The sequence below is a fragment of the Galleria mellonella genome, unplaced genomic scaffold (assembly GCF_026898425.1).
Source record: "Galleria mellonella isolate WM207_F2 unplaced genomic scaffold, CSIRO_AGI_GalMel_v1 utg150, whole genome shotgun sequence".
NCBI lineage: Eukaryota > Metazoa > Arthropoda > Insecta > Lepidoptera > Pyralidae > Galleria > Galleria mellonella.
In genome coordinates, this window is record NW_026442002.1 from 2,328,270 (window position 1) to 2,351,299 (window position 23,030).

Genomic DNA, 23,030 nt, shown 5'->3' on the forward strand with positions numbered 1-23,030 from the left:
TGGCAACGCATGGGGAGTATCATGGGCGAAACAGTATACTCTGTTATGTCCATGGTACTGCTCATGTCTATAGGCGACGGTTACCACTTTACATCAGGTGGGCCGTCAGCTTGCCATTCAAAGTTGTATAAAAAAAGTTTTTTTAATGAGTTTAAATAGGTCGGTAACCCCGTCTGCGCTATCTGTATACGCTGGCGGGGCATCAGTGAGAGATGGTAGGTGAGGATGAAAGCAGCTCAGTTGACCCATCGTGACGAATTCAACAAAGATTTAATCACAGTGGCTTCCAGAGAGAAACGCGTGGAAAATTCACCTGATAAGATCACAATGGGACTGCTAGACCCCATTACTAACAATCCATTTCCCCTCAGTATGTTGGTAAAAAAGGAGTGAAGGTTTTATGGGGTCAATATTGACCCCATAAATATACTAGGCATAGTTTATATAGGGGGGGGGGGAATTATCTGTCTTTTCCACGGTCAATGGATCGATTAAAAAAAAAAGCTAAACACTGGGTACAATAGTCATTTAATAAGGCACCATTCTCCAGGATTATCTAATCTTTGTATTTTCATCAAATTAATTCATAAACTACTAACCATAAACTACATATATTTTCTTAAAAAAATATCTGCAGAAACGAATTCCCGCCAAATACAATTAAGATGGCGGCAAACATTACACGACAGTGTGAATACATCGTATATGTTTTCTTAAGTTTGTGTTGTTTGAAAACATCTGAAAAAGAAATGAATAGATATACTTTATTGTATTTATCTTTAAACATATACTCTGGGTAAAAAAATAAAGTATTTTTTTTATCCATCTGTCCGTGTCCTCGAGTTACGCTTGGTTTAAAATGTATAACGTCATCTAGTGTAATGTTATTATAACTGTAGGACTTTATTATCGCTAGATGGCGTTTTATACAAAAAATATTTTAAAATTTTTATTTTGTGTACGGATCACAGTCTTGTACGGAACAAACTTTAATTACTAAGAAAATTAGGGTAAAAAAGTATTTAAATAAAATAAACATCGAAGCACGAAATAATCTAATATATAAAATTCTCGTGTCACGGTGTTTGTTACCAAACTCCTCCGAAACGGCTTTACCGATTTTCATAAAATTTTGTGTGCATATTCGGTTGGTCTGAGAAACGGCCAACATCTATTTTTTATACCCCTCAATGATAAGGATGACCCACCCCTAAAAATTTTTTTTATATTTTTTTGACAAAATTTTTAATTGTGTTTAAATATGATTTAGCATTGAAAAATACATACAACTTTAAATTTTTATCGTTTTACGATCAACCCCTGTATTGTAATCGCGACTTTTATATTTCGCAATAAGTGGTAAAACAACTAGTAAAATTATAAAAAATGGCAAGACCGAAGTTATTAAAATATAATAATGTAATATAGATTCATTTGTTATTAGATTTGAATTATTTTGTTTAATTCCGCTACCATTAGTACTTATGTGTGACTGCTAACACTAGAAGATTGACCACTACCATTTCTGCTAAACACGTACAACGTAAGTTTTGCGACACGTCGACGAAAAAGCAGTCAAAGATTGAAGTCTTTTTAAAAAGGAGTATGCTCTATTCTTGAAGGTTATGTTGTCGTATCGGCTCGGAAATACTGCTGCTGGAAGTTGATTCCAAAGTGTGGTTGTGCGTGAAATTAAATGCCTTGTAAAATTTTAAATGCCGTGAATTTACAGGGTACAGAGGAATAACACCTGAGTCCTCAGGAATGGCAACGCATGGGGGCTATCACGGGCGAAACAGTACGTGTGTGTACTGTTCTGTCCATGGTACTGCTCATGTCTATAAGCGACGGTTACCACTTTCTATCAGGTGGGCCGTCAGCTTGTTTGCCATTCTAAGTCGTATAGAAAAACGCACGGTAAGTAATATGGAAGAATGTAAAACTTCTGATACTAATAGTGGTGGTCAATCTTCTAGTGTTGGCAGTCACACACATACTAATGGTGGCGGAATTAAATTAAATAATTCTAATTAAATAACCAGTGATATGACCTTCCGCAAAACAGCACCTTATTTAGTAAAACATTTGATTTCTTATTTTCTATTCTTAGATCAATAAAAATAGTTTTAAAAATCATACGAACAAAAAGTACAATGTCAAGAAGATAGAAAAACAATTACAATAAGTATGTACCTTATTGCATAAGAATAAAAGACAAGAATATAAGAAAGAAGACTCCCAAAGAGGGTTGACGTCAGGCAGGCGGCCGGTCGTAAAACTATAAGCCAAATCTTTTTGTAATGTGGATAAAACCATATTACGCCGACCACAAACAATAATTGGCTTATCCCAATTATTATTTGGTGTTGGTAGGAAGATGATGATGTACCTTATTGCATAAGTCACAGCGATATGTATTCATGTGACTTATATTTATATGTGTCTCTAAAAGCTTCTTCGTCGAAAATTTCTTCGTGCAATCCGGACAGGTAAAACTGTAATAAATTTATTGTTTATGAACACTACATAGTATAAAACAATGTCGCTGTCGCTGTCTGTCCGTCCCTATGTATGCTTAAATCTTTAATCTACGCAAAGAATTTTGAAGCAGTTTTTTTTTAAATGATAGCGATGCAAGAGGAAGGTTTATACTGTGTGTATATATATAATAGTATACAAGTGTATGTAATGAGTAGGGATATATATTTTACATTATTACATGTATCATATCTCTATCTTAAGAAATAATAGAATTTTCATCGTGCCTCCGATCAAACTGTTTATAATTACTCCTACCGCCATTGTATACTAGATCATTTACTAGTATTTAATCTGACTTATGTACAATAAAGATTTTTACAATACAATTTACAATACTCCTCTCCATCCAAAGGTTGCCTGCAAGAGATCGCTCTTAGCGATAAGGCCGCCCATTGTTTTCTCACTGTGATTATTTCTCGTAATTGTTTGTATTTATAATAAGTTTACTATTGTAATCTTATGGAGGAAACAATAAAGACTATCTATCTATCTATATGTGGCCTGTACTCCACAATTGGTATGATAGACACCTTTTTAAAGTTAAGCTCGCCTTTGTACGACAACTTTTGTGTGTACAACAAAAAATAAATAAATAGGCACTTATAATTATTATTAAAAAAAACTCGCCTAGTTACGGAAACACTACAAGAAGAAAAAGATGTAAAAATAGTACATTACTGCAGCGGCCATCAACTGAGGCATTGATGGACGAACGTGCAAATGTGGGCCGAGGTGTAGCCGAGGCACACATATGTAAGTCTATCAATGCCTAGTTGTGGCCAAGGTTTGTCTAGTACTTTTCTCAAACAATGCGCGGAAATCAAAAACATAATTTTACTTTTTAAGTTCAATGACGAATAGCGAACAATAATAATTTTTCACGCGCCATAATGTTCCTTTATTTTTTTTTTAAATAAACAGCTTTCTATTTGCAAGCCAGTTCGAAATTTAAATAAAACCTTTTATTAGTTACCTCCTTGGTAACCATGTTTCGAAGTAAAAGGTCATTCCATTTTTAAATTACAGGGCAGATATGATTTTATCTGGCCACAAAACACGACAGATATGGATTTTCATACAACTTTTGCCGGCCGCTGCCCGCATGTATCTGACCAGTACGGCAATTTTGATTTATCTCTAAGAACATTGTCAAAATGATGCTCACATTTCCAAGCATGTTTGAGAATAAAATATTATCATACATACACTATGCTCTCTTTAACGACATGTCTCGTGGACTCCATGAAATGCCGTCTCAACCCCTTTTTGGTTTTATATCGCGTGTCGCATTCGACGCAGTAGAATTGTTTATCCTCTGTATGTGTGAATAAGTGAGATTTTAAAGCGGAATTCGTTGAGAACTTTCTAGAACATTGCCCGCACGAGAATGGCTTAGAACCAGTGTGAGACCTAAAAAGTTATAAAAATATAAATAATTTGCTTTTATTTTTTTATTATTATTTAATGTATATTACTCTTATATATATATATCTTATATATATATCTTATATAATATTATATATATTACTCTTTTCAACCGATTTCAAAATAGGAGGAGGTACCAGAGGGAGACTCTGTACAAAAGTCGTTTCCTCGGGTACCTCTGTCCTATTTGTGTTTCAACCGTAATGCAGTTGTGTTTGCATGGCTGTGTTTCGGGTTGAATGGTGGGATATGGGCAGTGAATTTACAGGGCACAGAGGATTAACACCTGAGTCCTCAGGAATGGCAACGTATGTGGGGTATCTTGGGCGAAACAGTATACTCTGTTATGTCGATGGTACTGCTCATGCCTATAGGCGACGGTTACCACTTTCCATCAGGTGGGCCGTCAGCTTATTTGGCATTCTAAGTTATATAAAAACAAAATACTTAATTTGGTCGTAAGTTTTAAATTTGTTACCTTATAGCTTTGTCGGTTATAGACCGATTTGGAAAAAATCTTTATATATTTAAAAGGGTATAATATTCAGATTAGTCGTATAGAAATTTTATCAAAATCGGTTCAATAGTTTACTTATGAAAACAAAATAACTGGTTTTGTTTTGATACAAGTCTTTTTACTGGAGTATAATCTTAAATTATAAAATAAGCATGATATAGTAGTAGATCTAATCCTTTTATCTTTTATATTTACAACGCCATCTACTACGACAATATTGTAATAGTAATTCTTTTACTGTCACTAGATGGCGTTATATTATTAAATTTTACTAAACAACACTTACAAAATATTTATTGAATTGATTGATTATATATATATATATATATATATATATATATATATATATATATATATATATATATATATATATATATATATATATATATATGTACAGACCACCTTCGAGGATTTATTTACTCTGTAATACCTGTGGTATTGTTCACGAGTTTAGGCGATGGTTACCAACTTCCATCAGACGGGTCGTAAGCTTGTTTGTTAGTCATTGAATATAATAAAAAGCACACCTTAGATGTACGGTGAGGCGTTGTTTGCTCGAGAATCTTCGATCGCAATCACTGCAATGATATTTCCTTTCCTTTTTATGCACCCCATTTACATGTATGTTCAGGGAATGTTTGTCGCTGTATATAAAGAATTTTACAATATGGTAATTTTTTCTTTTAATAGAATTATGTTTTAATGGTAGAAACTGGAATGGCAACACTGTCTGTGGAAGCGATTGTTGATAACGCGGATTATCAGTCCTATTGCTAGCAATTACCCTGTCAGGTCGATCTTTTTTTTATACAACTTAAAATGGCAAACAAGCTGACGGCCCACCTGATGTAAAGTGGTAACCGTCGCCTATAGACATGAGCAGTACCATGGACATAACAGAGTATACTGTTTCGCCCATGATACCTGTCATGCGTTGCCATTCCTGAGGACTCAGGTGTTATTCCTATGTACCCAGTAAATTCACGCCATATCCCACTCTTCAAACCGAAACACAGTCATGCAAACACGGTGGGCTAACTGGCCTGCTTTTTCATTCTCATCTATCATTCCTCACTGGGGCCCCGCCAGTGTATACCGTTAAAATACATATTAAAAAAAAAATTATACGGCCAGATCCAGGATCAGCTTAATTTTATTTTAATTTGTATAAAAAAAAAAGGAATTGTTTGTTAGGACGCCGTAACTTACCCAAATATCTTTTTACAGGTATCACAAGCAACATACTCGACAATACCCCCACACTTGTATCTATGTGCGACGCAGTGCGACCATCGTTTGTATGTGTTGCTACATATTCGACACGTAAACTTACGTCTGTGTGCTAAACTGTGCTGAGACAATACATCTTGAGACTTGAACCTCAAGTTGCATACAATACATTTATTGGGGCCGGCAGTCTGAAATATATATATATTTCTTTTATACTCCTATTAGACTCTCTTTTAATAACTATAATTTAAAATATATAAAGTCACACATGGCATATTTCCATCATATAGTCATCAGAGGGAAATTTTGTACAAAAGTCATTTGCTTGTGTACCTCTGTCCCATTCATGTTTCTACCGTGAAGCAGTTGTGTTTACATGGCTATGTTTCGGTGTGAAAAGTGGGATATGACAGTGAATTTACAGGGTACACAGGAATAACACTTGAGTCCTCAGGAATGGCAATGCATGGGGGGTCATCAATCATGGGCAAAACGGTATACTCTGTTATGTTCATGATACTGCTTATGTCTATAGGCGACGGTTACCACTTTACATCAGGTGGGAAGTCAGCTTGTTTGCCATTCTAAGTTGGATAAAAGAAATTTAAAGGAAATGCCCTATTTTTATAAGGAAAAGATATCTGCACTGTCTTATTATCCTGTCAGATTGGAAACCAATATGGTTAATTCATGGTGAATTCATCAAGATGGGCCAACTCACCTGTCTTCATCCGCATCTCATATCCCACTGGTACCCCTCCATCATATTTTTTTTTTATACAACTTAAAATAGCAAACAAGCTGACGGCCCACCTGATGGAAAGTGGTTACAGTCGCCTATAGACATGAGCAGTACCATGGACATAACAGAATATACCGTTTCGCCCATGATACCCCCCATGCATTGCCATTCCTGAGAACTCAGGTGTTATTCCTCTGTACCCAGTAAATTCACGCCACTTCATTTCTATATAAAATAAATACTTTATTTTTACATAGGATAATACATACCTCTTTATGCCTTAACTCATGTTCTTTAAAAACATCCATAGTCAAGAACCCAATCCCACAAGATTGACATTTATATTTCATTTTGCTATATTTTTCTGACTTTCTCTTCTTTTCTATATCTGCTAATTGCTGTTCTAAATTTAAATATTCAACATCGAATTTCATTTCCTCATAATCATACTGTTGTTTATTATTTAATTTTGTTGTTTTATAATTACCATCATTTTGTCTTATTTAATTTATTTTGTCATCTTTATTTAAATTGGATTCTTCTTCTTCATGATAGTCTATGGTCTCTTCACTATAATCAACAATGGAATCTTGTTCTTTATTCAAATTATTTAATGTAATACAACATACTTCTTTTGAATTGTGTTCAGCAGAGTCTGTTATTATTGCATCCTTGTCTATGGTATTTGTTTCATTTGGAGGTATATTTACAGATATGTTACGAGAATATGTCAATTCATAGATGCCTTTAATAGCATGTGTGGAGAAGTCTGTAGGTGTCTAAAAATAGATACATACATACATATCTGTCACGCCTGTCTCCCATTAGGATAGGCGGAAACAATGGAACGCCAAATGCTTCGATTCAAACAAACCTCTTTCGCTTCTTCCACATTCATCAATCTTTTCATACACGCTCGCCAGTTACGGGTACTTTTAATTTGGCCCTTCATCAGCACGTCGCCTATTTGGTCAACATACGTCCGTCTAAGGCGGCCCCTACCGACATCTCCATTCATTCTTGCTCGATAAATCTCTTTCGTAATTCTTCTTTCATCCATCCTCTCCAAACGACTTCTTGGTCTCTATCTAAAAATAGATAGAGACCAAAAATCAAAGTTAAGAACCTCATTAATGGAAACCATTGCTCCTCAGAAGTTTTTTAATGAGTAAAAATGAAATAGTAATCCCGCCTGCACTATACACTGGCGGGGCACCAGTGAGGGATCACAGGTGAAGATGAAAGCTAGTCAGCTGGTTTATTGTCATAAATTCAATAAAAAATTACCCACAACAGGTTTCACCTGTTTTTTGTTATTAGATATCATATTAGATATCCCCTGGAGTGGATGGGGGGCAAAAGTTATTATTAATGGTCATCAAGTGCTAGAGACAGTCCAACTGCGAGTATCGAATGGTTATGTTAGCTCGCGCCGTCATCCGGTTACATTTAATGTCCCGCCAGTAAGAACTAACCTACTACAGCACGCTCCCTTAACTCGGAGGGAAGGGATTGTTGGCAATGGAGTTTGACAACCCCATTGCCAGCAATATGCCCTATTAGGTCGACCTCCACGTGGTTCCCCCTGGAAACCATTGTGAACAATTCTTGTTGAATCCGTCACGATGGGCTAATTGACCTGCTTCATACCTCACCTATCATCCTTCACTGGTGCCCCGCCGGTGTATACGGATAGCGCGGGTGGGGTTACCATTTCATTATCACCCATTAAAAAAAACTGACCTGCTTTCCTCCTTACCTACCATACCTCACTGGTGTGCTCTGTTTATGCTGGCTAGGTCACCATTACATTATCATCCATTAGAGACCTCTCAACTTACCAAATTATGGGGGGAAAGGGATTGTTAGTAATGGAGACAAAAAATTTCATTGCTAGCAATATACTCAATCAGGTTGACCTCCTTGTAGTTCCCCCTGGAAACTATCATGGTTCATTCCTGATGAATACATCATGATGGGCTAACTGACCTGTTTTCATCCTCATCGATCACCCTTCACTGGTGCTCTGCCAGCGTATTCCATTAGAGCAGGCGGGGTTACCATTCCATTTTCAACCATCAAAAAAACTTACCAAATTATGGCTGGTCAATAACTTATGTGATTTTCTTGCTACTGATATTAGCATTGTTGATTTCTTAATAGCTTCTCTGCACCATAAGCATAGAGGCACTCGTTCTGGTATATTCTAGAATATTAGCATAATTTATCATTAAAATAACTCATTCATGTGTTTGTGTGTTTTTATGCAACTTAGAATGGCAAACAAGCTGATGGCTCACCTGATTGAAAATGGTAACCGTCACCTATAGACATAAGCAGTACCATGGACATAACAGAGTATACTGTTTTACTCATGATACCCCCCATGAGTTCCATTCCTGAGGACTCAGCTGTTATTCCTCTGTACCCTGTAAATTTACTGCCCATATCCCACTCTTCAACCCGAAACACAGCCATGCAAACACAACTGCTTCAGAGTAGAAACATGAACGGGACAGAAGTGCCCAAGCGAACGACTTTTGTACAAAGTCTTCCTCTGGTCAGAGATAATATGATACAATACTCTGGTAAATTAACTTAGATACTTATTTGAAACATCACATAACTGAAAGTTCAGCAATAATTTATGTAAAAGTGTGAGTTTTTCGTGACCGGGGTTGGTTGCTAGCCCATCCCAATCTCACATGTATAGATAATTTTTTTTAACAAAGCCTCGTTATTAATGTATCTATCTATAGGTACAAGAATTTTTAAAATCGGTCGAGTTTTTTTTTTATTTATTTATTAATACCAACATAAATCGAATCTTTACTCTTTGTAATATTTCTTTAGATATCTTATTATTAAATTTAAAAAATACTTACCACAAAACCGATTTCATTCATAAACTTTCTATATAAAATGTAATCAATATTTATTTCATCGCTTTTTAAACATATTCTACACAGATTATAATTATTATCACCCATGATTGTTAAATAGACATTTATTTTTGTATTTTTAAATAAAAACTATAGTTGTTTGACTCAAAAACAGTGAGAATATTTCATGTAATTAATTATATTTGTATTTTGTTTACATCAGCTGATGCTAACAAATCAGATCAGCTGTTCGATTTGACAGATTTTCATAGCCGGATGCAGCTGGATCCTTTGTGTTCATAGACTAAGAATACAAATTATTTAATTTAGTTGAACAAATTAATGTCTCTTTTTCTAATATATTAATATATCATTTTGAAGAATCATAATTTAAAATCAGACAACATTAACTTATATAAAGTTATGTATAGATCGTAATTACATTTAGGCAACGCGAACGAAACATGCTTAATGTAATCTTTTACTAGGTGACGGACTGTATACTTTTTTGTAAACATCGTAGTATAAAAAAAGTCCTAGATACCTCATATCTCTGTTTTGGCAGCTATTATTCTACTGTCAATTTAATTATCTGTATTTTACATCACTTATACTGTAATCTGTGCATTCTTTTTATTATTGTAATTGATTGTATTTATTTTTACGATTTTCTGATAGTTTTTTTTTGTTTTTTCATTAATTCATGAGTGTAATAGTTAAAAATGGATAGTATCACCGCTATTTGTCGGACGTGTCTCAGTAAAGACCGTACGCTGTTCCCGCTTCTTCAACTCCGTACTACGATATTGGATATTAATTTAAATCAGGTTTGTATTCCTGTTATTATAATTAAATTAATTTTTTACAATCATACAATGTATTTTAAATAAATAAAATATTTCGTATTTGTCGGTTTAATATTACTTTATATTAAATCCCTATTGTTTATATTATTATTATGCCTCAAATTAATTTATTACAAAAGTTAAACTCGTGTGGTCCCAGCATAGAACAACACTCAAAGGAAAGGAAAGGGTGGCTAACCCTTTCCTTTTCTTTGAGTGTTGTGTGTCGATTAAGGGAACTTAATGATAGCAGAATGGACAGCAACATCCTTCTTAAAACATCTCTATAGCCTAACTGTGGTTGCCAACCCGCCTGCCAAGTGTGGCAACTACTGGCAAAACTCCCCTTATGGGGAAGGTTTATGTCTAACAGATAACGGCTGAAATGTTGAAATGAACATAAATTACTAAAATAATACAGTAAATTATGAATGTTATTATTATTTATTATATTTATTGTGTATTGGTTTATTTATTTATGTTTAGAGCTGTTTACCTATTACTTCTATAGTATAGAATCTATACAAATATTATATGAAGACATTTAATTATTTAAAATAAACTCAAAAACTATTCAACCAATTTTACAAATTTTTTCACTTATAGTAAGCTGTCACAAACACTGTCAGAAAGTAATATAAATTGTATATTAATAAAAAAAAAAAAATAGAAATATCTATGAAAATTACAACAAAATAGCTTAAGGTATAAAATATTTGCCTATTAAAGCTAATATAAAATACAAATCTATCTATCTACATGTGCAAAATTGGGGCGGATTGCTAGTATTTTATATATTTAACTAGTGACTCACCTCGGCTTAGCTTGGGTGCACATTGCATCACGTCACATTAGAAACCTCTAAAATTATCAGTGTTTCTCTACTATATTATGCATGTATTATACATATAAACCCTCCTCTCGAATTAGTTTATTAAAAAAAAAAAACTGCATCAAAATCTGTTGCATAGTTTTACAAATCTAAGCTGTCTGTCCCGGGGGAAAGGGATTGTTAGTAATGGAGACTGAGAATCCTATTGCTAGCAATATACCCAACCAGGTCGACCTCCTCGCTGTTCCCCCTGGAAACTATCATGGTTAATAACTGATGAATTCATCATGATGGGCTAACTGGCCTGTTTTCATTCTCATCTATCACCCTTCATTGGTGCTCCGCCAGTGTATCCCGTTAGCGCAGGCAGGGTTACCATACCATTTTCACCCATAAAAAAAAAGCTGAATATAGGGACAGATGGGAAGCGACTTTGTTTTATACTATGTAGTGATTTCAGCTGACAGATCTGAATGGCGGAGTGTGCTGGGAATGTCGCAGTATGTTAAGAAAGTTCCAAAAATTTAAATCACAAGTGCATAAAGCACAACAGCTTTTAAATAATGCTAGACACGTAAGTTGTTTTTGTTTCTCTGTTCTTATTTTAGAGTTTCCTCTTGTCAGGGCAACTATTGTGTTTTTTATGATACTTAAAATTGCAATTGACATAGCTCAAAGGATAAGCAAGCTGAAGTGGCAATGGGCTGGTCACATAGCTCGAAGAACCGACAACCGATAAGGAAGAAAGTTTCTTGAGTGATGACCACATACGGGTAAACACAGTGTAGGATGACTCCCTCACTAGTTGGAGTGACGACTTGAAGTGCGTTGCAGGGAGTCAGTGGATGCAGGTGGCTCAGGACCGTTCTTTAAGGCAGTCTGTGGGGTAGACTTATGTCCAACAGTAGATGGATGATGGGTGAAATGATGATGATGATGATGAAAATGGCAATCAAGCAGTAGTTTATAGGCCAGTAAGCCTAGCCCTTGGAAAGCAGCAACCATAGCTAATAGACTCAAACCACAGGATATACTGCATTGCCCAAAGCATCTCATGCATTGCTGACTATAATGCTATGCCAACATATCTTGTATATTTAAATGGTATATCCCATCTTTCAAACAGAAACATAACTATGTAAGCATAGCTGCTTCATGGCAAAAACACGAATGGGACAGTGGTACCCATACAAAATATTTTTGTACAGTAAACTACTTTGACCAAAGGGAGACTTTGTACAAAAGTTGTTTGCTTGTGTACCTCTGCCTCATTTATATTTCTACCATGAAGCAGTTGTGTTTACATGGCTGTGTTTCGGTTTGAAGGGTGGGATATGGCAGTGAATCTACAGGGTACAGTCATAACACCTTAGTCCTTAGGAATGGCAATGCATGGGGGGGTGTCATGGGCGAAATAGTATACTCTGTTATGCCCATGGTACTGTTCATGTCTATAGCTTTATTTTTATTCATTATTAACGGACAGCTTGTTTACCACTCTAAATTGCATATAAAAAAAAAAAAAACTTTAAAATAAGTTTTTTATAAATACGTACATATTATATATGGAAACTACTCGAGCACAAATAGATACAAATATTTGTTTTGTGTGAGAAACAAACCCGCAACCATCTGAAAGGCAACGCCACTACACCACCATGGCCCCCCTTATATACATTTCATGTTAAATTAACACTAATTTTTAGATACAAGACTTGAGCTCCTTAAGTAGACTTCAAACAAAATTTTTAAAAAATTATGACTGTCGTCTAAAATATGATCCACTGACAATCTCAGATGAAATGTCCGAAATAACAATTAAAAAAGAAGAGTTCCCTATCGAAGATAATGATGAACCATATAGCATCAAGAGTGATGATGACAATGAAGTTGGAAATGGTATAAGAAATGAAAGAAAAGAGACTAAAACTAGAAACAAAAATGTACATGAAAAACAGAATGATTTTTGTGCTGTGATGTTTAAGGAAAAAAATATTTTAAAAACAAACATTAAAAAGAAAAGAGGCTCAAGAAAGAAAGTCTTATGTGATAATAAAAAAATAAATATAAATAATTCCCAAGCCGATGATAATATAGGTGAATCATTTAAAAACCTTCATCAAAAGACAGGAATTAGTACAATAAAAGATGAGATAAAAGATGTAGATGGAGCTGAACTATATAAAGAAGCAAATAAATTATTACATAGAAGGAGCATAGACAAAATAAACGAAACCACAGACTCAGATGACGATGGTAATGTCATAGAGAAATTCTCCACTATTGTTTTCAGTGAAGAAGAGATGTTAAGAAATAGAGAAGAAAAGAGAATGCAGCCTAATTTTAAGAAGATACAGTACAAATGTGATATGTGCGTGTTAGGATTTTTAAAGAAAGAGAATTATGATCTTCACATGATGAAGAAGCATGATGAGGTATGGCAGAATAAATTAAAATTTATAATATGTTTTTTTTTTATTTGACTTTTTAATTTGAATTTTTAATTTGCTTGGGTATCTCTGTCTCATTCATGTTTTTACCGTAAAACAGTTGTGTTTGCACGGCTGTGTTTCAGTTTGAGGGGTGGGATATGGCAGTGAATTTACAGGGTACATACATACATACATATCTGTCACGCCTGTCTCCCATTGGCTAGGCAGAAACAATGGAACGCCAAATGTTTCGATTTAAACAAACCCTTTCGCTTCTTCCACATTCATCAATTTACAGGGTATAGAGGAATAACATTTGAGTCCTCAGGAATGGCAACGCATGGGGGGTATCATGGGTGAAACAGTATACTCTGTTATGTCCACGGTACTGCTCATGTCTATAGGCGACGGTTACTACTTTCCATCAGGTGGGCCGTCAGCTTGTTTGCCATTCTAAGTTGCATATAAAAAATTGCAAAGAAGTTAATGGCTCACCTGATGAAAATTGATAACCATCACCTATAGGGAGAAAGGGATTGTTAGTAATAAGATTTAACAGCCCCATTGCTAACAATACCCTATCAGGTCGACCTCCACACGATTCCCCCTGGAATCCATCATGGTTAATTCTTATGGATTTCATCATGAGGGCCATTTATTATGAACTCCATAAGAACGTGACCCTAGCATAGAGTGAGCCACTGGTTTCTTTCCCGTGGGTGTCGTAAGAGGCGACTCTATAAGTCGTTCCCAATGATATGATATATAATGCTCTCCCCCCCCCCCTTAATTATGCTGCGTTTTGCTTTTTGTTTGTATATGTGCATTCTTTTATCTCTTTTCTCTGTGCATGTCTATCTCTGTCTATGTCTGATGTAATGCAAATAAATTATTTATCATATTTAAGAAAAAGAGGCAAAAGAGGAAGAGGAAGACCGAGGATTAACTACATGGGACAGATAAAGAAAACACTATGTGTCATGTCGTATAGGGAGGTCAAGGATATGGCCTGGGATAGAGTTGGCTGGAGGAAGATGCATGAATTAGTTGCACCAACAAGAGGAAACTCTTAAATGAAAAAAAAAAAAGAACAAGGCATTACATAGAAGGAATGATAAAAACTGTAAATCATATGGTTGTCTCCTTTCTTCTTATGCAATAATATAATTAGTAAAAAGAGTACGAAAGATACACCATCAGTTGCTACTTTTCTCAATTCATAGCAGGCTAGTGTATATCTAAAATTATCTCTGGCACTATTTTTTTTTTTAATCTATCATCTCATCTTGTCCACAGAGTGTAGGAGAGCACGAATGCGACATATGCAGAGTGCGGTACACCAACAAATTAGAAGTGGCACGTCACAGGAGTAAACACTACATGTGTTACAGATGTAAACTGTGCAAGTACGAGACTGGACAGGTCTGGGCGGTGGTCAACCACTGCCGGTCGAGACACCGTCGCGACACCAAGGACAGGATACACTGTACACAGTGTGACGTCATCGCTACGTAAGTTTAAGCCCTTGACTGTCCATAGCTGAACATAAGGTTTCCTCTTTGGGGGTTTTGCCAGTAGTTGCCATGTTTGGTAGCCGGATTGGCAACTGCAGTCAGGCGGAGGGAAAGGGATTGTTAGTAATGGACATTGAGAATCCTATTGCTAGCAATATACCCAACCATGTCAACCTTCTCGCGGTTCCCCCTGGAAACTATCATGGTTGATTCCTGATGAATTCGTCATGATGGACTAACTGGCCTGTTTTCATTCTCATCTATCACCCTTCACTGGTGCTCCGCCAGCGTATCCCGTTAGCGCAGGCGGGGTTACCATACCATATTCACCCATTAAAAAAAAAAACTGCAGTCAGGCTTTTGAGATGTTTTAAGAGGGACGCTGCTGCCCATCTCTCGCCGTCCTTTAGTCGAATTTTACGACACCCGCGTGAAAGGAAGTGATGGCCTATTGTATGCGGGGACCACACGGCCATAAGTATGTTTGTTTCTAACTGTAGGTGTAATTCCTTTAACGTGGGTGTCGTGAGAGGCGACTAATAATAATGATAATTTTTGAGACTTAGCATGTAAGTTGTTTTTTTAAAAGCTGTAGAGTTTTGTATAAAATAAAGAAAAAAAATTACATTCTTATTTTATATTAAAAAATGGTAACCATACAGCCCATCTGATGGTAAACAGCAATTGGTAAATATAAACTTATCATTTGTACATGCATTAAACATTTCCGAACGCAATATCCTTCTACCCTCCTCACCTATCCATATTCCCTATCAAATCTGGGATCACATTGGGGGGTAGATGGACAAAGTCAGTCTATAATCCAACTGCGCGTCGAGCTGGTCAAGTTCCGCTAAGATCACGAATAAATCTCCGCCAGTTGCGAATTATTCATTCAGCCGCGATCTCCGCGCAACATACAGTGACACCTTATGTCAATAAACAAAAGTGTTGAATAATTTGAGGAGAGAACGAGAACGCGTACAAAAGATCTACACGCGGGGACTAAGTGGACCAGGTTTGTCCTTTACCCTTCTTTTTATCCAACTTCAATCGTAGTCTATGGAAGCCTGTAACGCTGTGGTTGCCTATAAATGTAAGAACAGCCGTAATCCACTAGTGTATTGTGTTGATATATTTGGCTGTATTTTATATTCGTGATCCTAAATCAGTGATTCTCAACCTTTTTTTTTTTTGTTGCGGCACATATTTAACGATTTCAAAATTTGGCGGCACACAAAGAGAGAAAAAGATAAGAATTATTTACTTACTACAACACACTGCATAAATAGTTTATGACAAAAATTTTAAATATTTGCAAAATTTGGCGGCACACAAAAGTGCCGCGGCACAGTGGTTGAGAATCACTGTCCTAAATAAATAAATACTTTTGTCACGTATGCGTTATAAAAAAAAAAATACAGCAATGTTACATTCCCAAAGAGGTTTGACGTCAGGCAGGCGGCCGGTCGTAAAACTATAAGCCAAATGTTTTTATAATATAGATAAAAAACATATTTTTTTATTATTATTTTTTTTTTTTGATGGGTGAAAATGGTATGGTAACCCCGCCTGCGCTAACGGGATACGCTGGCGGAGCACCAGTGAAGGGTGATAGATGAGAATGAAAACAGGCCAGTTAGCCCATCGTGATGAATTCATCAGGAATTAACCATGATAGTTTCCAGGGGGAACCGCGAGGAGGTCGACCTGGTTGGGTATATTGCTAGCAATAGGATTATCAGTCTCCATTACTAATAATCCCTTTCCCCCCGATGAAAAACATTACGTCGATCCCAAATAATAATTGGGATAAGGGCAGGAAGATGAGGATGTTTTTTTACATTACAGAACACCAGAGGACTTGGCTGAGCATATTAAGACCAAACACACGCTCCGGTGCGACGAGTGCGGCGGCAGGTTCAAAGGGAAACATACGTTACGAACGCACAAGGTGTATGTATTGTACTTATTTAATACTTAACCCTATATTTTTTTTTATGCATCTTAGAATGGCAAACAAGCTGACGGCCCACCTGATGGAAAGTGGTAACCGTCACCTATAGACATGAGCAGTACCGTGGACATAACAGAGTATACTGTTTCGCCCATGATACCCCCCATGCGTTGCCGTTCCTGAGGAGCGCGGGCGGGGTTAGCATACCATTATTAACCATTAAAGGAAATACTATTCTATTCTATCCTATCCTATTCCCGTTCTATCCTATCCTATTCTATTCGTATTTTATGAATGAATGAAAGGATGAAAACTCTATTGTTCCCTATTGTTATTTTCTTTATTGTTTGTTTTTTTATGACACATTTTTTTTTTGGGGCTATAGAAATTAGTTCTAATTTATTTTATTTTATTTATTTATAAATTATTACGAAAGAGATTTATCGAGCAAGAATGAATGGAGATGTCGGTAGGGGCCGCCCTAGACGGACGTATGTCGACCAAATAGGCGACGTGCTAAAGAACGGGCCAAATTAAAACTACCCGTAACCGGCGAGCGTGTATGAAAAGATTGATCAATGTGAAGGAAGCGAAAGAGGTTTGTTTGAATCGAAGCATTTGGCGTTCCATTGTTTCTGCCTACCCTAATGGGAGACAGGCGCGACAGATATGTATGAATGTATGTATGTAATTACTCACCACACTTACAGTCTCCCAAAACGTGTACTGAGCCATAGGTTTATTTTACAAATTTAAAAATTTTGAACGACATTTTAAATATATCTATTGATAATTATTTTCAGTCGCATCCACGCGGTGAAACGGGAGTTTATCTGTGATATATGTACAAAGACGTTCACAAAGAAGTCGAGGCTCGAGTCGCACATGGTGACCCATGACAGCGCGTTGGCCAAACAGCTGGCTTACTGCGCAACGTGTAAAATACAATATAAGAACATATACATATATAGAGGACACCTGAGGAACAGCACCAACCATTCGGAGAGGAAGTTAGTTTTTTTTTTTTATTTTTATTTTTTTTTATTTACACTATTTTATTTAAAGTGGTATTTCCGAACTGATACGACATAGTAACCTTTAGGTAAATGGTATATGTTCATTTCTAAAAGGCCGACAGTACTCGGGCAATTTTTCTAGTTTAAAGGGTGGTTATGGGCGGTGGTAGTCACTTACCAACTTTGTTAATGGGTGGAAATGGAATGGTAACCCCGCCCACGATATCGGTATGCACCGACGAGGCATTAATGAGAGATGATAGGTGAGAATGAATGCAGGTCAGTTGGCTCACCCTGATGAATTTGACAAGAATTAAACATGATGATTTCCGGGGTGAACCGCGTTGAGATAGACCTGAAAAGCTATATTGCTAGTAATGGGGCTATAAGACCCCATTACTAACAATCCCTTTCCCCCCAGTCACTTATTATCGGATGAGCCTCATTTGACGTGATTATTTTTTAATGGATGATAATGGAATGGTAACCCCGCCTGCGCTAACGGTATACGCTGGCGGAGCACCAGCGAGGGATGATAGGTGAGGATGAAAACAGACCAGTTAGTCCACCGTGACGAATTTAACAATAAATCAATCACGATGGTTTCCAGGTGGAACCATGAGGAGGTTGACCTGATAATAGCATATTGCTAGCAATGGGGCTACTTAATCCCATTACTAACAATTCCTTCTCCCCCGAATAAAGTATATTGCCAGCAAGGGGGCTATTAAACCTCAAAAATACCCTATCAGGTTGACCTCCACGCGGTTCCCCTTGGAAACTACCGTGACTTACAATCCCTTTCCCCCCATAACGGTATAGTTGTATGAGTACAGTATGGCGGTGTTATTTATTTATTTATTTATTTATTTATTCATTAGTACAAATATGTGTACATGGCGGACTTAATGCTAAAAGCATTCTCTCTCAGTCAACCATAAGGAAGTGGCAGAATACACGAATGCGGTTCTAGTAATTACTGCTGAGACCAATGTCTTAAAGACAATCTTATTCCACAGTTACGCTTGTGCTGAGTGCAACAAGAAGTTTTCATCTCGCGCTTATTGGATACAGCATTATAATTTTTACCATCTACAGAAGTCGCAGTTCGTGTGCCAGCAGTGTGATAAGGTACCTGATGCATTTATTATACAGCTTAGAATAGCAAACAAGCTGACGGCCCACCTGAGGTAAAGTGGTAACCGTCGCCTATAGACATGAGCAGTACCGTGGACATAACAGAGTATACTGTTTCGCCCGTGATACCCCCCATGCGTTGCTATTCCTGAGGACTCAGGTGTTATTCCTTTGTACCCTGTAAATTCACGCCATATCATAACCCTTCAATCCGAAACACAGCCATGCAAACACAACTGCTTCACGGTTGAAACACGAATGGGACAGAGGTACCCAAGCAATCGACTTTTGTACAAAGTCTCCCTCTGGTAACTTTTTCCAACTTCCGGCATTCCCAACTGGCCGATAGAGTCATAAAAATGGCCATTCAATAATGCTTGTAAATAAGTTTACAGTATAAATAATAATAAATAAGTTTACCCCGCTTTATTTTAACCCTTTTTTGCATAATGGTGGAAATTTCAATCATTGAACGCCCAAAAATTATATAAAAGAACAAGTTCACTTTAAATTGATCGTGTCTGGATACCTTTTTAATGTACATTGCAGAAAAAAAACATAGCTGTCAAATTTATTTTTTTAACCATTTTTCCTTTAATTTTGAACATGAATTATATCACCTTGATTTATTTCACCAATAAAAAAAAAACATGCAAAGAAGGGTTAATGGGTGATAATGGAATGGTAACCCCGCCTGCGCTATCGGTGTACACCGGCGGGGCACCAGTGAGAGATGATAGGCGAGGATGAAAATAGGTCAGTTAGCCCATCAATTCAACTAGAATTAACCAGGATGGTTTCCAGGGGGAAACATGGAGGTCGACCTGACAGGGTGTATTGCTAGTAATGGGGCTGTTTGACCCCATTACTAACAATCCCTTTCCTCCCAGGTCTTAATGTACTTGAACAAGGAGTATTCTGTTTAATTCATAGCTGTTTTGAAGTTTTATTTCGAAAAAGTTCTTTAGGTCTTTTATGGGAATGGGCATTAAATGTTACAATAAGATACCGAAGGATATTTTGAATCTGCCTTTTAATAAGTTTAAAACTGTTATTAAAAAACACTTATTGAACAAAGCCTATTACCCACTAAACGATTACTTGAATGACAAGCGTGCATGGTGTCAGTCGATCATGCACGGGCTTTTAACGACCATGTAATTTTAGACATAGTACTCTGGTTTAGTCTGGTCTATACTTTAATACAGATAGATAGATAGATAATTTATTTGCATTACTTACTTACAGCACACAAATTACAACATACATATATAAAAAAAAGCGAGATAACATAAATGATAAAAAAATATACATAAAGCTAAATATAAGTTTCGTTTGTGAGTATGCCATAGCAATACAAAATGGCCACAACTCAGTTTATTGCTTCGCCCTCAAAAGAGCAAAGCACTGATATTCTGTTGCGGCCAAAGGGAATAGGCTAACAATAAAACGATACTACCAGATTATCTTCATTGAGCCAGTTGTGATTATATGTATTTGTTATGTATACATGTATGTGTATGTAGGAGTGTATATATATATATATATATGTATATATATGTGTATGTGTATAAGTTTTTATTTATTAATGTTATATTATTATTCATGTACTTTTATTATTTACATATGTAGGTATATAGGGCTGTTTTTATTGTATTATATATTTAATTTTTTTTACTGGGTATTATTTAGTTTATCTTTAGCTGTACGGTTATTACCCATATACATTCTATAGTTTTCTTTCAGCTTCTCAAAGGTTGACTGTAAGAGATCCCTTTATGGGATAAGTCCGCCATTGTATATTAAATCATTTACCAGCATTTAATCTGAGTTATGTACAATAAAGATTTTTTACAAAACAATACAATTATCCGTACAGTAAATAGATAAATATACAGTAAACAGACAGATATGACAGTCTATCTAGCAGACAAATGGAACGTAGAGAACAATATATAGTAAATATATAAATAAATTACTAATTTCAGCTTTTCATATCCGATTGGAGATTGAAAAACCATAAACAAAAATACCATGGACTAGACAGGCCTAGAGACCATCAGTGTAACGAGTGTGGGAAAAAATTCTTTGTAAGTATAACATTTGTATATATTTAACACTAGATTTTTAACGTTTTTTTCGTTTTTTTTTTTATTTTACAACCCAGGGGGCAAACTAGCATGCGGCTCGCCTGATGGTAAGTGACTACCGGGGCCCATGATCGCCCGTAACACCAACGGCATTGCAGGTGTGCTGCCGGCTTTTCGTTCGTATGGATTTCAGATTTTGTTTATACAACTTAGAAAGGCAAACAAGTTCACGGCCCACCTGATGGAATGTGGTAACCGTCGCCTATACACATGAGCAGTACCTTGGACATAACAGAGTATACTGTTTCGCCCATGATACCCCCCATGCATTGCCATTCCTGAGGACTCAGGTGTTATTTCTCTGTACTCTGTAAATTAACGCCATATCTCACATCGTCTTAGTTACAATTTTATTATAATAGTAATATTTATTATTGTAATACAGTGACAAATATATTTAAAATATGTCCTACCTACTATTTTTTTAGATATACTGGCAATTTTGTTTAGACGCTGGCAACACTGCGCAGCCACCAGCTGACACATTCCGAACAGCGCACGTACATGTGTGAAGACTGCGGGGACACGTTCAAACAGCGTGCCGCCCTTTACACACATACAAGGCTCGTCCACCAGGGGGTGAAGCGGAAGAAGCAATAGCATTGCTGTCATATGGAGTTTTTTAATGGATGATAATGGAATGGATTGTTAGTAATGGAGAGGTTAGTCCTCATTACCATCAGTATACCCTATCAGGTCGATCTCCACGCGGTTCCCCCTGGAAACTATCGTGACAAATTTACCAATGAATTAATCACTGTGGTTTCCAGGGGGAATCGCGTGGAGGTCGACCTGATAGGGTATATTGCTAGCAATGGGGCTACTTAATCCCATTACTAACAATCCCTTTTCCCCCTGTCATATGGGGTAAATACATGAATATGGAATGGTAACTCCGCCGGCGCTGTCAGTATATATTGATGGGGCACCAGTGAGGGTATTAAGGTTTTTTTTTTATATTTATGATAATGGAATGTTAACCTTACCCGCGCTATCGGTATACACTGGCGGGGCACCAGTGAAGGATGATAGGTGAGGACGAAGTAGGTCAGTTGGCCCATCGTGACGAATTCAACAAGAATTGTTCACCATGGTTTCCAGGGGGAACCACGTGGAGGTCGACCTAATAAGATATACTGCTAGCAATGGGGCTGTCAAACTCCATTGCTAACAATCCTTTTCCCCCTGGTACTAAGGTATTAGTCACTTTGGTATGCGTTGATAGTCAGGTTCCCATCAGGTTGGCCGTCAGCTTATTTGCCATTCCAAGTTACATGTAAAACGTGCATATAATGAAATGACTGAATTGGTTCAACAGAAAAAGAAATTGTCTTAATAAAAATATTATTAAAATTAATTGTGTTTTATTTCTGTTTATATTTTTAATATTTTAGCCGTTAACGGCAGTTAACTTGTGGTGTCTGTAAATAAATATTGTAAATATTCATCTCATTGCCACTTGTCAACATCATTACTTTCTTTTCCATCAAGTAGGTTAATTTAATTGTACATAGATATTTCACCTCTTTCTGTCTTTCGCACTGGACGTACAGACATTACAGCGACGTTTACTTCTTACATTCATTTTTGCTGTCATTCTCTCATTATATGAAAATCAATAATATAATCAAGTTGGTTGTTATTTATTTCCTCCAAACAACTACAAACTGCTGAATGATAGATAGATAATTTATTTACATCACTTGCAGCACACAAAAAAGATCAGGTACATACTCAAAAAAAGAATTAATAAAATACATTTACAAAAAAAAAAAACAAAATATACAAAAGAGGTAACATAATTTTTCGT

At 36.3% G+C, this 23,030-nt stretch overlaps 2 protein-coding genes across 7 annotated transcripts; one reads left to right on the forward strand and one right to left on the reverse strand.

Annotated features, from left to right (window-relative positions):
• Window positions 1-510: 510 nt before the first annotated feature.
• LOC113520923 (gastrula zinc finger protein xLCGF3.1-like) lies at window positions 511-9,754 on the reverse strand. Of its 5 annotated transcripts, none has more exons than XM_052892264.1 (8): window positions 9,341-9,754; window positions 8,548-8,661; window positions 6,725-7,234; window positions 5,693-5,901; window positions 5,011-5,061; window positions 3,748-3,951; window positions 2,390-2,495; window positions 511-738 (listed from the first exon to the last, which is right to left on the reverse strand). In XM_052892264.1, the coding sequence occupies exons 3-8, from the start codon at window positions 6,887-6,889 to the stop codon at window positions 679-681; spliced, it is 795 nt and encodes a 264-aa protein (XP_052748224.1). In that variant the 5' UTR covers window positions 6,890-7,234; window positions 8,548-8,661; window positions 9,341-9,754; the 3' UTR covers window positions 511-678. The 5 variants fall into 5 exon arrangements, with proteins under 5 accessions (XP_052748224.1, XP_026762149.1, XP_031767746.1 ...); XM_026906348.3 differs by having other exon boundaries at window positions 5,011-5,127; window positions 6,725-7,025; window positions 9,341-9,747; XM_031911886.2 differs by having other exon boundaries at window positions 5,011-5,127; window positions 9,341-9,747.
• A 148-nt stretch (window positions 9,755-9,902) lies between these two features.
• On the forward strand, window positions 9,903-22,575 carry LOC113520910 (zinc finger protein 91-like). 2 transcript variants are annotated; one of them, XM_026906331.3, is made up of 9 exons: window positions 9,903-10,164; window positions 11,475-11,588; window positions 12,721-13,449; window positions 14,743-14,957; window positions 16,812-16,916; window positions 17,721-17,927; window positions 18,953-19,064; window positions 21,059-21,160; window positions 21,671-22,575. In XM_026906331.3, the coding sequence occupies exons 1-9, from the start codon at window positions 10,060-10,062 to the stop codon at window positions 21,818-21,820; spliced, it is 1,839 nt and encodes a 612-aa protein (XP_026762132.2). In that variant the 5' UTR covers window positions 9,903-10,059; the 3' UTR covers window positions 21,821-22,575. The 2 variants fall into 2 exon arrangements, with proteins under 2 accessions (XP_026762132.2, XP_026762133.2); XM_026906332.3 differs by having other exon boundaries at window positions 9,904-10,164; window positions 11,466-11,588.
• The last annotated feature ends 455 nt before the right edge of the window (window positions 22,576-23,030 follow it).

Excerpts from the sequence above, each read along its gene's own strand:
- LOC113520910 (XM_026906331.3), top strand. The coding sequence starts at position 10,060 with ATGGATAGTATCACCGCTATTTGTCGGACGTGTCTCAGTAAAGACCGT. Across the intron at positions 14,958-16,811 it reads CAGTGTGACGTCATCGCTAC|AACACCAGAGGACTTGGCTG; the intron begins GTAAGTTTAAGC and ends TTTACATTACAG. Across the intron at positions 19,065-21,058 it reads TGTGCCAGCAGTGTGATAAG|CTTTTCATATCCGATTGGAG; the intron begins GTACCTGATGCA and ends TACTAATTTCAG.
- LOC113520923 (XM_026906348.3), bottom strand. The coding sequence starts at position 6,889 with ATGAAATTCGATGTTGAATATTTAAATTTAGAACAGCAATTAGCAGAT. Across the intron at positions 5,128-5,692 it reads ACCTGTAAAAAGATATTTGG|CGACAAACATTCCCTGAACA; the intron begins GTAAGTTACGGC and ends CTTTATATACAG. Across the intron at positions 3,952-5,010 it reads CGCCTCACCGTACATCTAAG|GTCTCACACTGGTTCTAAGC; the intron begins GTGTGCTTTTTA and ends ATAACTTTTTAG.